At 29.1% G+C, this 15,661-nt stretch overlaps 2 protein-coding genes across 2 annotated transcripts in view; one reads left to right on the top strand and one right to left on the bottom strand.

Moving 5' to 3' along the window:
• Positions 1 to 8,704, bottom strand: part of LOC117168726 (KH domain-containing, RNA-binding, signal transduction-associated protein 2) — a 177,854-nt gene extending 169,150 nt beyond the window's left edge. Inside the window, exon 1 of the mRNA XM_033354451.1 lies at positions 8,574 to 8,704. The gene's annotated coding sequence lies outside the window, so the exon portion shown is untranslated. The remainder of the gene's footprint in view (positions 1 to 8,573) is intronic.
• An 18-nt stretch (positions 8,705 to 8,722) lies between these two features.
• LOC117168727 (KH domain-containing, RNA-binding, signal transduction-associated protein 3-like) overlaps positions 8,723 to 15,661 on the top strand; it is a 151,049-nt gene continuing 144,110 nt past the window's right edge. The window contains exon 1 of the mRNA XM_033354456.1: positions 8,723 to 9,083. Coding sequence (XP_033210347.1) covers positions 8,885 to 9,083 — 199 coding nt within the window. The 5' untranslated portion in view covers positions 8,723 to 8,884. The remainder of the gene's footprint in view (positions 9,084 to 15,661) is intronic.

Genomic DNA, 15,661 nt, shown 5'->3' with positions numbered 1-15,661 from the left:
TTAGGTAATTAGAAAAATTACAGGTTTTGATAAAACTCTAGAGGAATTAGCTAAATGCGGGAGCTTAGGACAATCTTTCATTCAAGTATTACCTTATTTCTAGATTCCTGGTTTATTCAGGAATTTAGAACACTTTCAGGTGATTTTTCTAAATTCCTAAAGCGTTTCAAGTCTCAAGAAAAATCTCTAATTCAAGAATAGAATTAAGTGTTTTTTTTACATTTCATTTAGAGTTTAAACTTGAAATACATTAAGTATAATTAAACAGATTTTTTACGAATTTATTTGCAATCGTTACACAATGAATAAACTTTGTTGACTAAACTATTTTATTCAATCTTTTTAATTAATTTTATGTGAGCGACAATGTTTTCTTTTTAAAAATATACTTCCACCAAAGTGTTTCCTTTTGTAACAAATGATTCATATGTTTTAATTTAATTTAAAATTAATTCTAAATGAATTCGAGATCAAGTATTCTAAAGTTTACATTTAGCATTGCTTCTAAACAAAGTTTAATCAATTCAAACGAAAACTATAGTGAAAAGCAAAGTCTTGAAATAAACTTTACTTTAAAGAAGAAAAGATTGTTGCGTATAAAATTAATTTTTAAATTTTTATAAAAATTGTGTGTCCAACAAACTTTATTCATCGTCTAAGGATTACAAATTGCTTTGTAATACATTTCTTCAATTTTACTATTTAAAACTAAAATGAATTATAAAATAAAATAAAAACTAATTCAATGCTTAAATTTTAGATATTTATAAATACCTAAAACGCTTTAGGAGTTTAGAGAAACGACCTGAAATTATTAGAAATTCTTGAACAAACAAACACATTATAGAAAAGAAAATATTTTGATTTAAAAATTATAAAGAATTGAAAAATACAATATTTAAGATTATCAGCATATAATTTAAAATTGCCGTAGATGCAGAGAACCAGGATAAAAATGAAAAGGATCACAAAAGTAAAGAACAAGGTATTGTCATAAATGATGCACAAGTAACAAAAGAAACTTAAAATGGAAACTTAATATTGTTATAGTTCCTTTAGCTTTGATATTGTGAGAAAATTTTTTAGGTAAATCTAACAATCATTATTTTTAATAACAAATAATATAAACAAATGACATAAATGAGCATATCTTCGTGGAAGAAAATCAGTCTTCTCTTTAAAGCTTCTTTAAAGCTGGTAATTATATTCATATTTAATATACGCACGTTAGGAGAAAGTTATAACTTTATAAAGAGATTGTTTAAAAAATTCACAAATTCCCTGTTATCAGATGGAAAAAGTATAGCTTCCTTTATCGTTTAATCTCGCCTTTATTTTAAACTATTTCAAGAACTAATTATTGTTGTAACAATGAAAATTGTGAAAAAAATAAAAATGTTCGAAAGTTTACTTTAATTTACAACTATAGTAATTTGAGTATATTTGTGGTTTAAATTTTACTTTAACTAGTGCTAAAACGAAAATGTATTGTTTAATAATAATTATAAATAATAAATTTTCAACAGCTTTTCCGCCTGATATTAGCCCATACTAGTGTTTTTGTGAAGTCTAATCCTGCGTATTCTACATGTTTTTATTTTTTTTTTCAACTCAATATGAGGGATATCTCGGAATTCCAAATATTTAATTATTTAGTAGTCACACAGAAAAAACTAGGTATCCAATTTTGTTTCAGTTCGGTTTCTCACAAGCTCAATTTGAACTTCAGTTGGTTCGCTCTCTTAATGAGTGTATAAAATTAAAAAAATCGAATTGCTTTCAATTTTCATATTAGGCATTTTAACTTCATTGCCAGGTTACTTCACTCTGAGAGAAAAAGAATGGCGCCATATGCATGGGACAAATATTCCTTTTGTAATATCTTCGTGATAAATAATAATAATTATTATTATTTTATTAAATAATTTTTGAGAACTTGTATTTAATTTTCAAATAAGTTTGTAATGAAAAATTTATTTTTTGCGAAGAAATTAACAAAATAAGGTTAAGCTTCATGCGTTTGGTCCATTGTTTTCCCTCAGCACTCGATTATGTGAAGTTAGCTGGTGATTAAATGAAAATACCAAATTGTTCAGTATGGAAAAGTGTGGTTTAATTCGGTTTCAGTACATTTTGACACCATTTCTTTGTTTATAATGAAACTTTTTTTCTGTTTACCCTAATATAGAAATGGAACTATTTTCAAAAACGTGAAAGTTATTTGCATCAACCAATTTCATGTAAAAATTATATGTGAAATCAAAGTTTGTCAAGTAATTTTAAAAGACATCTAAATTTTTAATGTATTTAATTGAGAAATATACAGAAATAATGAGAATGTATTAAAAGGGGCAAAAGTGAGAACTTGGCGAGGTTGCTATTATTAAAAACAAAAAAAATTATTTTACCAACTGATACTGATAACTTTATTAGACGGAATTTTTGGCATTTTAGATGTTTACCTTTAGATTTCACGTATTTTTAAATAAAAATGTCCTGAAAAAGTCTCCTAGAACTAATTTTATTTACTTTAGCCCTCTATTTATTCTGACATTTTTAGACGAATCGATGTTCAAGTCCATGGCCAACTGAAATGCTAAAAACCGAACTTTGGGCATAAAACCTAAAATATCTCTATAAATAATTATTGAATCCAAATTTCTTAAAAAATACCCATGGAGCTTTATCCATTCAATTAACCCGAAAAATGTTAGATTAATTGTTTCTAGATTGTAGCCTATAGGTCGACTGAAACGTTAAAAAATCGAATTTTGCAAATAAAAAGTGAAATATTTATAACAAAAAATCAATTCAAAGCGGGAAAATGCCCTTAAAGGTTCATCTATTTAATTTAACCTACAATTTTTAAACAAATCGGATTGAATTTGTAGCGTTTAGGTCGACTTAAATGATAAAAATAAAATTTTGGGAAAAAATTGCAATATCTCTAAATAATTAATGAATTAAAATATCCTGAAAAATACCCCTGAAGATACATCTATTCAATTTATCCTAAAATTTTAAAACAAATTGGCTTAAAATTGTAGGTTAAAGTTCGACTTAAATACTAAAAAATCCAATTTTGTAAATAAAAAGTCAATCAATGTAAAGCGGGAAAATACCTTTCAAGCTTCATCTATTCAATTTATCCTAAAATTTTTAGACAAATCGGATACAATTGTAGGGGTTAGATCGACTGAAATAATCGACTGAAATGATATTTAAAAGAAAACCACGTAGAGTACTTCCGCGAATTTTTGTGAGTGATATAAATAAGTTTAAACAATTTATTCGCGCAGATAAATTTTTGTTTAAAAATCTATATTCAGAAATACACGAGTTTTAAAGTGGTATTTTTTCCTAATTTTCAGGTTTTCAAGAACGAATAAATTGAAGAATAAGTTTTGATAAGCAGTTTTACTAAACACCAATTATTAGTCTATTTCGCTTATAATAAATTAACAAAGTTTACGATAATGACACAATTTGGCAGACACTCAAAAAACATTTTTCTTCCACTATTTCAACTATAACTCTAATATATCATTATAGATAATAAATTCAAATGATCCCTGAGCACACTGTTGCTCTCTACTTAATTTTCAACAAATAACTTTAGTGTTCAATTTTTTTTTTAATGACATTGTATCGCCATTTTTTGCACGTCCACTTGTTTCCAACAATTTCTTCTGGCTTAATACAAATAATTTATTATTCTTGAAATACACGAATGGAATCTAGAAATATCAAAAATAATTATAGATCAATTAACATTTTTTTCTCAAATTTGACAGCAAACGGTTTCAGGTGATCATTCATGGAGTGACCCAGCTAGTTTTTTTATTTAGCGGAGATTCACTACCTTGAATCTTGACACACTGGAGCCTGCATTTGTGCACGGCTTCGGGCATGGCTGGCAGTAGCCATCAACACAAATCCAGTGATATCGACCGTAAACAGGCAGGGTCGCCTGAATAATTTATGAGGAATTTGAACGCATGCCGCAACTTGATGCAATTAACGCGCTGAGAGCGCGGCTTCATGCTGCTCGCAGCACAAAAATGCAGAGGCCATCAATTCTAGGAACGCACAATTCCAGGTTCCAGTGTATTTGAATTTTTTTCCACATTTGGAAATAACAAATATTATTGGAGTATATAGAGTCCATATATGTTTTATCCGTATTCTAAACTGGGAAATGCTATTTCAATCTCTTGTTCGTAGGTTTCAATAATTGAGTAGCATTCCCTTGATAAATAATGCAAGAGAATAAAGATGACGTAAAAAGATGAAAATAGTGCAATTTTTATAGGGTATTGTCCGCAAACAAACGCATGAGATGCACAATGTAACCACTCAGTTTTATTGTCGGATGTGGCCTAAAATATTAACATGAGCGATGGCTTCTGCTTTGGGATGGAATGCCCGATGCGGAAATCAACCGTAATCTTAGAAACTTTCTTTTTCCAAGGTGCGAGCTAGTGCACCTTTTGAATTATTTAAGAGAGCTTTTCCTACTAAAAATTTCTTGCCGCTGCATTTTGCCAAGTTAATGCACTGAAACCGCCTTTTATGAAGCGTTAATTTTATTACAAAAAATTCTGGGCTTTTACGCCTTTCGTGAAAAGGTTTGAGGAGTGAATATGAAAGTGGTTAAAAAAATTACAGGGTCAGCTCGAGTTAATTCCCTCCACTTGTTCAAATTCTTATCTCTTCTCAACTTTTTCTCACTTTCTCAGTAAAATCAAAGGTCTTGATATCAAATTGGGTTTACGCGATGTTCTGATTTTAAACGAGGAAGCTTCTGTGGTAAGTTAATTTTTAATTCAAAGAAATTATATTTATTTTTCGTTATTTGATTTGGGATTATCTATAAATATTTTATTAATTTAATTATTTAATAATAATTTTTGTGTCGGCAGTCAATATTTGCAGAGAATTTTATTGCGCCTCTCTTTGTATGGTAACCAAATTCGAAGGTTGTTTCGTTTTCTAGTTATTGAAGGGAAACGGAATTTTTCAACGAAAAAAAATCAATACTTTTTTGCGTTCAACTCGCCAGATCTTTGCCGGGAATTGATATTTTTCTTCAAAATTGCATGTAACATTCTTCATTATATTCTACGATTGCTAGAGTATTTATGAAGTTTAAAAAACATTTCATGGCCTTAGGGTAAATTTTTTTTAAATACTTTCTTCGAAATCTTGGATGCATAATTATATACAAACGGGAAAGTTGTGTAAAGAAGTTGGCATACATTTGCGTACGATCCAAGTCGAGCGTATCACACCGTACATAATTTTCACATCACGCTCACTTTTTTCCCCTGGTGACAAAAGATCTCAAACTTTTAGGAAAAATTTTTTCAAGTCCTAAAAAAGATTTTTCTCACTGGAAGTTGTCACAATTCGAAACTTCCTCGCGCAACCAAAATCCAAAATTTCGAAGAAATTATTTTTTTAAATTCACTTTATGGCCTTTAAATGTTTTTAAAACTTTTTAAACACTCTAACAGTCATAGAATGTGTTAAAGAATGTTACGTATAATTTTCATGAAATAATATCAATTTCCGGCTAAGATTTGGCGAGTTGAACGCAAAAAAATATTGATTTTTTTTCGTTGAAAAATTCTGTTTTCCTTAAATAATTAAAAAACAAAACAACCTTCGAATTTGGTTGTCATATAAAAAAGATTACCAATAAAATTCTCCAGAAGTATTGTCTGTCCATGCTCACATTTTAACAATTTTCAACATTTTCTCCACGGACAATAATTCTCTGCGTGTTCGAGCGCTAATGTATAGTTATTGCATTGAAGAACCTTCGAATAAAAATCTAAAATTGAATAAATTTCAATAATAAATCTTCAAAATGGAATAATTTAACATTTTCAAAGTTAAAACAGTCCAACAAAGACATTAACAATTGCATCATTTTCTATTATACACGTTAAGTATTCAAGAGTTATCATTTGCAAATATTCAAAATTGAAGAATTCTAAATTGCAAATCATTAAATTTGAAGAATTCTATTTAGCAGTAAATCTTAAAAATTTAACTATGTATTGTAAAATACCTTAAAACATAAATATTAAAAGTTGAATAATTTGATATTCTATAAATTTTCAAATTTGCTATAATTTGCATGATTTTTATCAGGAATTCAAATAAAAAATGTTTATTCATATGTAAATCTTTAAAATTGAAGAGTTTTTAATTCTGAAAGTATACAATTTTAATTTGAGTTTTAAGTTTTACAATTAAACATTTAAGATTTTGCAACTGTTAATCTTAAAAATTAAACTACAGTGAAACTCTTCTATAGCGCCGATTTTGGGGCTGACGGTGGGTTGAACTAACTCATTATAGCCCGCTCCACTTTTGTTTATTTACGCCTGAATACTCGCCCGATTAATAACCGCAGACCCCGCGCACCCCGCGCAGTTCCTATTACAGCTACTTGCGGCGCGGCATCAATTCTCGGAATGGCTATATAGGGGAGGGCTATTGAAGAGTTTCACTGTATTGTAAAGTAAAAAAAAACATTTAAAATCACACACCTTCGAAACATAAATCTCTAATATTGAATAATTTGCAATTCCATATTTTCAAAATTCAAGAATTTTCAATAGTAATTCTTCAAAGTGGCAGAACTTTGAATTTTAAATAATTAATATTCAAGAATTTTATCTTTCAAAAGTTTACAATTAAAAATAATGCAAGCTTTCAATTTCACAATTTAAAATGTTGTAATTTTGATGATTTCTAATCGAAATTTTTTCAATTTGGCAAATTGAGAATTGGAAACTTGAATTTTTATCTTTAAAAACATCAAAATTTAAACATTTTCATTCATGAATTTTTAAAATTGAAGAGTTTCTAATTTTGAAAATGTTAAACATAAAATTATCCTAGATTTTACGAATAATCATTCCATGATTTGATGATTTACATTCAACATTGAAAAAAAAATTTTGTTTGAAAAAATTTTTAATTCTCGATTTTTTCATTGTAAGTCTTCAAAATTAATGAAAATTACTAAAAATTATGTCGAGTTTCAAATATTGCATGTTAAAATTCTGTAATTGTTATGCTTTATATTCGAATTTTCTTCATTTTGTAAGATTAAGAGTTCAAAATTCGACTTTTGATTTTTAAATTTTAAGAATTGTTATTTATGTGCTCTTAAAATAAAACTGTTTTTTGTCTTATATCTCTTCAAAATAGTAGAATTTTGAATTGTACATTTTCAGAATTGAAGAGTTTTTATTGCATTTTATTACAACTTCTGCCGTTTTTTGAAAAACTGAATTTGCACATTTTCCATTTTTATTTTTACAATTTAAAAGTTACACATGTGGTCTTTACAGCAGCCTGACTGTGTTGTTAACTTCTAAATTATATCCCTAACCTCAATGATCCAGACTTTGTCAATTGAATTTTTTACCGGAACTCAACCAGTTGTTATGATAGTCTTATTGAGAATTGAAAACCAACATATTTTTCTGTCGACTTTTTTCATATCGTGCGTTATTTGGCTTAAAATGTTCACTTTCGTATTTTTCGAAATATTGTAAATACCATATCTCTGGTAATTTTTGGTTTTGTGAAAAAAAGTCATTAGAATAAAATGTTCTTTTTTTGAATACTATGAATATCCGCACAGATAATTTTTGAACTTTGAAAAAAATGGTGTCAAAAATATTCAAAATGCGCTAACTTTTTGAATTTTTATCCAAATTGGTTGGCTAACGAACTTGACCTTTAGTTTATCACACTAAAAGAGTATACCAAAGACCAATCTAATAGAACAATATTTCCCAAGTTATCTTCTTCGCAGACAGACATACATACATACAATCGCACAGAAAGACACATTCGTAAAAATCTGTTTTTCTGATTCAGGTGGTCGTCGCCAACATTTAACAAAAAACTGGGGGGCGGGGTCAAATTTTACACAAATCTTATACCTTCTCTGATGAGAATGTAAAAAAAATTAAGGATTTTTATTCATATATCTTTGAAATGAAAGTTTCCAATTTTCAAAATGGAAGTATTAAAAAAATCCAGCTACCGGTACCGAAATTTCGGTACACGTAGCCATGGTCTAAATTAAAACATTATTATCATTCCTAAACATTTAGTTTCAAAATTATTCATTTTTATATGCCTCGAGTTTAGAATTAAAAATAAAAATGTTGAAGGGTGCCTTTTCGCGGGGAAAAATTTCAAAGTACAAAATATTTTTTCTAATCAGTTACTACTCCGATGGACTTTGTTTTTTGCCTTGAAAACTTGTCATTGTCAAAATTAATTTTCTAGATACAATAATCAAATAATAAATTTTATTCTATTTTGTCAAAAATAATTATTAACTCTTGTCATCGATATTGTTTTGGTGAAAATTAATTTAGACAATACAAAAATTTCAAGGGAGGAAACGAAGTCAATGGCAGTTCTAATTTGTCAGAAAAAGTATTATGAACTTTGAAACTTCGCTTCGTAAAAAGGCAGCCTAAGTTATATAATAATACTGAAACTGTTGCTAACGTAATTCAAGCGAAAATGCATACGTTTGAAAATCCCGCCACTTTTAGTTCAAAATCCGACGCACTTAGCGCTGACTTGCTACATTTTTTCTGGCTGACGCCGCATCAAGGTGTTTTTCCATACTCAAAGTTCTTGGCGCGTCAAATTCCGCCCAAAGCCGCCATTGTGAACTGGTTAGAAGCCGCGTCGTTTGCTCAGAGTCTATTTCTCAACTTTGCGTTCGATTTACAGAAGAATTTGACTTCGTGCTCCGCTTTCCTGAAAGAGACGGGTCTCCAGTAAACTTTTAACACATTTTTATTCACACGCGCACCCTAAAGTCTGTGAAATAATCATGGCTGATAGATCGAGCAACGGCGAGTTCAACAAATATCAACGGGATGATGCCGAAGACAAATCGAGGGTTACCCAGGACAAGGACGAAAAGGATTCCCAAGTAGATAAAGCAGGGGAGTACGTTCGAGAATTGTTGCAGGAGAAATTGGAAATTGACACGCAGAAGTGGCCGAATGCTCTTCGTCTTCTTGACCAAGGTAAGAGCTCGCGTCCACGTTTTTTCATGGTTTCACGCTATCGTAATTGACCGATTCAATCTAGAATTTTCTCAGTAAAAGGTTGTTGTGTTTGGTACGAATAATTTTTGTCCTTTGATATTCATACATGGGACTGAAATAATTAGGTGTCTACTCAAGAACACTAGAATTACAAGGTCATCGATCGCGTGTTCTTCATAACCTTTTCGGCACGCCTGCTCCAAAATATTTACTCTTCAGAGTAATTTTCTTGTATTTGAAGTGTTTCGTTTACTATTTTGCATTATACTGACCGTTGCTACGAAAATCTTATTTCTGTTCTAAAGCACGCTTTTATGAGTTCAAAGTTTGTACTTCTTGAAGTTTTTATAAGATAAGTGAAGCCGACTAGTGAGTCACTTCTACTTTTGCGCATTGGTCGGAAAGAAAAAATGAAAGGCGCTTCTAGTTGCATGCTTTAAAAATTTTATATTGCAAATTTTAAAGGAATCTTTCAAAATTGAAATATTTTGAATTTCAAATATTTATGAACTTTTTAAAACTGAACAATTACATAAAAAAAAATATTTGGATTTGTTACAATCATTCGAAAATTACGTGCGAAATCTCACAAATTGACATAAAGTTGATTAAAAATGCAGAATTTTTCGAACGAGCCGTTTTTCTTGGTATTTTTTTTTATTCGATTGGCGAACCCATTCTGTTTCAATTGATGCCAAAAAAATTGAAAATTGACCAAAATGGGGCTGTTTTTCTTGAATGGTTAAAAATGTTTTTTTCAGAGAAACCCACATTTAATTTTGTTTTAATAGCTGTCAATATGCACTACATATTCTGAATTTCGTCGTTAGTAAATAACTGCTTTGTATGGACAAAAAAAATTATTTTGGATTCTTATTTTTTCAAATTTCTAGTGAATAATAGAAAATTAAAAAAAAGTTCTTTAAAAAATCTATCTTTTGTTTTTGATATTTTGCATCATTTGAGAAAAAAAATTATATTCAAAGGAAAAAATTTGTCTGGTATCAGAAATGGTTAAGATCCTATAAGACTGATAGGATGCCTTTTTTTCTATGAACAGAAACTGTAAAAAAAATATAGGGAACCGTAAAACCATCTTTGAGGCTGTGAAAAATATTTAATATAATTTTTTTTTCGTAAACTCCAAGAACGAAATTGACAATAAATAGTGCATATTACTAACTATTCCTAAAAAAATTAAAAGTGGGTTTCTTGAAAGAAAAATGCTCTTTCAATCATTTAAGAAAAACAACTGCAATTTTGTTAATCTTCCATTTTTGGGGATGAATCGAAAGAGAAAGAATTCGCGCGTCAATAAAAAGAGAAATAATTTGAAATAAGGGAAGTTTGTGTTCTGCCAAATTTTTAGAATTGCAATCTTTTATTTTTTGTAACTCCATAAATTTAGCAGTAGGCAAACATAAGTTTTTGTGAGAAAAAAATGTCGACATTGTAGGAATCGTGTGACGTAAGTATGAAATCATGACACCATCACCTAGACTTTTATCGAAGTTTCGTCTGATCCGAAATAGAATTGGTAAGTTTAACAATTTGTGAACCGTTCTAAATTAAATTATTTTTAATTTAAACTTTTTAGGGGTGTCATAAACAGGAAGTCCTCAATTTGAATTTCCGATTTTTTGTTGTTTTTGGGTTAAAACCGAACCCTGTGGAAGGAGAAATAAATCTGATAATGTTCTCAACAATGATTCTCAACTGTTTAGGAACGTATATTTTCAAGTTCAGTTAAAACAATAATGCAAAAATTACGAAGTCCTTAGATATTTGATTTAATATCAATTATCTCATTAATGTATGCTAGTTACATTTAAAGATTTTCTAATATATTTAGCAATTATTGTAATCATGATCTGTTTTCCATATTTATTTTTCCTGAAATCATTTCATCTAATAATATTTTGCTATAATTTTTATTTATTCTCATTACCAATTAACCTATTTTTATTTTTTCCTAATTACTTTTTGTTCCAATTTGTTTTTTCTAATTACAATCATTTTTCATCATTTTTATATTTCCCATGGACATAGGAAACACGCGACTAGGCATGCCATCCTAACTTTGCGAGCGGGGTTGAATCCACGGGAGGGGGGAGAATTCCATGAGTGGGAATACGATGTGCCATTTGATTATGCGCACGAGCATTTTTGCCGACTAGCTGTGCATGAAAATATAAACATGTGGGCGCTGCCATGTTTGTCGCGGGACATCAAAAGGTGGCGGATTCAAATTTGATTTATTTTAATTGTGAAACCACGTTTTTTGTATACAATTTTAATGTTTCGGGAAAATATTTTGTTGTATTTTAAATATTCAATAAATTATTAACTACTAATGCAAAATAAAAAGAACATTATTTTTATGATTAAATAGGTATAAATAGTAAATTTAAATTGAAGTTTCGTTATGAAACCAGTGGACATTCAAGACATTTATCAAAATTAATTATGTTATAAATATATTTTTTTTACAAATATGTCGAATACTTTTAACGATATATATTATAAATAATAGGATTTATAGAATAAATAAATATTGCTCACGTTGTAGAATAAAAAAGGGTGTGTGTGAACAATATTTAATTAGAGATTAATAGAGAAGAAATACATAATTAGAAACAAATAACAAGTAGCATTTGGATTAATGAATTTATATAAAAAGTAAAAACATTTATTTACATTTTTGATCGCTCGATAGTACAATCTCTTAACGAATTTTGATGTTTGTTTTTTTAACACTTCCAAATTTCAAAATAACCAAGATTGTTAATTATATGAACAATTTTTAAAAAACAAATAAAAACTTTTTATCATATTATCATGAATATGCTTAATTTCTTTCAGAATCTAGTCGAAATGTTATGCCAATGACTCCTTGCTCTCATGTTTTTCATATTGATAGAAGCTTTGAATTCTTTAAAACTTTTTCAAAATTTAAAGAAAATATTTTAAAATGATTTTTAGATATTTTTCTCAAATTTGCTGAGTCATGACAAAAAGGCATGCCAATTATCCTAATGACATTTGTAACTTCGATAAAAATTACAAGTGATATGCTTTTGAAAATTTTCCAAAGAAAAAAATATCAGTACGAATTTTTGCTAGTTATAAATTATTAAACTATTGTATTTATGTTATTATTATTATTATATTATACTATTTTCATGAAATTTGTTAATTAGACAAAAATTCAAACAGTTGGATAATTAAAAAAAATATGCAATTTTCGTTTTGAAGAGATACGGTAAAATAAAAATTATGACAAGTTGTAAGTCGGAAAATCTAAACTTAGAACAAAAAGTAATTCTTTCATGCGAATATAAATAAGTGATTTTAAATCTAGGAATTTGAATTCGTCTTGGCTTCCTTTATGGTTTCAGATGCTTTGTAAATCTCAGTAATCTTCACGTATTACCAGCAATATTCAAAATACACCAAAGAAGATTCTTTCATCAAATCTACCTTTACAGTGGGTACTCCTCTTGTAAATTTGCAAAATTTGATTTTACTGCAATTTTCTGTAAAATCAAACAGACTATATATTGAGTACCCTTCAAATAATTGACAGTTTTTAAAACCTTGTTAGTCACCTGTTGGGAATATTGCTGGTTAAAGAACATCTCAAATTTATGCAGTAACCTTTTTTCGTGATTTAGAAGAAGAAAAAAAGGAATTTTCTTTTTCTTACTTTCTTTATCTTATTATTTTTTATTATTTTTTTTTATTATTATCTTTTTCTTATTTTGTTTTTAATTTGATGGTTTTTTAACTACCCTGTAGTAAAGTATATGGATCTCCACTAATCTAATTTCATTTCTGAATTAAAATTTTCACATTTCATTCGTCTGACGTTCAGAATTTTTTATGTCTGCTGAAAGAGATGAAAGGTATTTTTCCCGCCCTCGTGAAATGTAAAATTATTAAATTTTTGAAGGAATGAATGAAAGGTGTATTTTTTAATTAAGGATTATGTTGTTTTAAAGAATAATATAATTTTTTTATCTATATCATATTTGTTTGAAATATATCTTTAATTCATTCACGCTATTTCGTGCTGTTGGTATTTCGAATTATGTATACATTTTTAAAAGACAATCTCGTTGAAATCTCGCGCTCCATAAACGTTAAAGTTTTTAGCGCCTTTAATCACAGTCTCAAAGGCTGCCTCATTTAGATTCTCTTACATTGCAGCTTTAGATTTTCTTTGTACTACTCATCTTCATCCGTCAGAATTTTCATATTCTATTTTAAATTTAGTAACTGAATCTCTACTGATTTTATTTCATTTTCTGAATTGTTTCATTTTCAATAGTTACATTTTTACATTCTCATCCTCAAATGTTGACGTTTTGAGGCCCCCTGATTCAGAAAAAGCCGTTTTCACGCTTGTGTCTGTCGTTTCCTGTATACCGGATAACTTTTGAAAGACTACTCGGCTTGGGTTGTGCTTTGACACAATTTTTAAGACTGTAAAGAGAAAGGACGAATTCGTTACCCAGCTATTTTGGATAAAAATTCATAAAGTTACAGCATTTTGAAAAATGTTAAGACCATTTTTTCAAGATTTGAAAATTCTATGTTCGGCTATTTGAAGAACTCGGAAATAAGAAAAATTTATCTTACGGCGGAAATATTTCTATTGAGTACCAAACTCCAAATTTAGAAAATGTTCTGTACTTTTAATTTAGACTCCCAGATCTTTTACATTTCTTTTCCCTTGTATTTTTGTGCTAGAATCCCCACAAATGTTGAGGCAAATGTTTAAATCACAAGTTGCAAAGATAATTTTATTCAATACCAAAATAAAAATATTTAAATTTCGCTCTGTTTCCAATTTCGATTCCTCGGCCTCGGCAATTTTGTTTCTAGTGCATTTTTGTCAGGAGAAAGTTTTTAGATACACAAAAAAATTCTTCTCATATTACGCTACTTTTTCGATTGTTGAAGATGTATTTATGAAATTAAAAATCTTGCAAATTTCATAAACTTTCGCTACAGGCTGAAAAAAATGTTGAAATTTATTTACAAGATAAGTCCAATGTTTGAAGATTACTAAAACTTAAATTTTAATTTATAACTAGTTATTTGTGTTTTTTTTTGGTTCAAATTTTACTTCGACTGATTTCTTCCCTATTCCACTGTTTTGGTGAATTCTAGTAATGTGATTATTACGCCTAATAATTTTGACGAGAGCTCGGGGAACTAGGTTAGCCTCTGGTAAAACCTCATTACATTAATCTAGATTAGCGAGTGCCCTCTAAAATAAAGTCGGTCGACCTTTTCACGAAATCGTGAATTTGTTTTCCATGACATATTTTTCAAACATATTCACTGCCCTACATTGAAGTGTTTGGTTTCGCAGCCAGCCTTTGAGAACTCAACGTCTTGCATCTACTTGGAAGTTTTGATCGTTCAAAATATTCAAGTGAGCTTAACCCTTAAACGGCCAAAACGCCACTACCGGTACACTGATTTTCAACGGCCAATAACTAAGACTATTCGACACTAGAAAAAATTGAGACACATATATTTTTATTGCTTAAGATCTCCTCTTTCCGACGGTGCCAATGAAATTTTTCAAAAAATTTTCTTATCCCAAAATGCAGTTTAAACAAAAAAAAAAACGTGATTTTTCGTGTCTATTTTTTTTGTGAACCATTTTCCAAAGCTTTTCGAGTCTGTAATTAACCTGGAATCTCACTAACGGATGGAATAAATGTATAAACTTTGAGAATCCATGGTTCAAAGATCAATTTTTCGTTTTATTATTTTCAAAATGGCGTCTTAATGGCAAAATTTTTGTGAAAACATTCATGAATTTTTTTACAATAAACGATGCGCTTTTCGGAAAAATCATCAAGAATACAAAGTTCTTGTAATCAGCCAAGGAATACGCCTGAATTTTTTCGAAGCATTTTGAGCAAAATTTTGGATTTTGCATATGAACAATTTTTGCAAAATTCAAAATTTTGCTCAAAACGCTCCGGAAAAATTCAGGCTTATTTCTCGGATGATTACAAGAACTTTTTATTCTTGACAAATTTTCCGAAAAGCGCATAGTTTTTCAATAAAAAATTTTCATAGTTCTAAGCATCGTGTAAGAGTTTAGATTCACGAATATCTATCGTCCGTCTGCCGCAAACAAAGTTTACGTTGCCCAACTATCACCAACGTGGAGGTCGACGAATATCGATAGTCTCATTTTTTTCATTTCAGATTTCAATCCATTGAAATCATTTTGATCCTGCTGTTTCAGAATGTAATTTTGAGAAACAATGTAAGCAGCAATACATGTTGCAATCAATGCAAAATCTAGTAGTCCTCTGGCGACATTATTCATTATTACATAATGCTCTTGTTCGTGATTCGTATCTGTGAGTTTCGAAATCACCTAGTTTTGATTGCGACCAATATTTCCTGCTGATTTCTTTACAGATATCTTTCGTTTTCAATTTAGCTATATTATTCTTGTTGCAAATTTTCCAAATTACGGTAGCATTTGTAAATGATGATTCTATTATTCGTGAAAAAATTTTAAA

This window comes from Belonocnema kinseyi, chromosome 3 (assembly GCF_010883055.1).
Source record: "Belonocnema kinseyi isolate 2016_QV_RU_SX_M_011 chromosome 3, B_treatae_v1, whole genome shotgun sequence".
In the NCBI taxonomy this organism is placed as follows: Eukaryota; Metazoa; Arthropoda; class Insecta; order Hymenoptera; family Cynipidae; genus Belonocnema; species Belonocnema kinseyi.
Note: the sequence above shows the minus strand (reverse complement) of the source record. Positions and strands in the feature narration are given on the sequence as shown.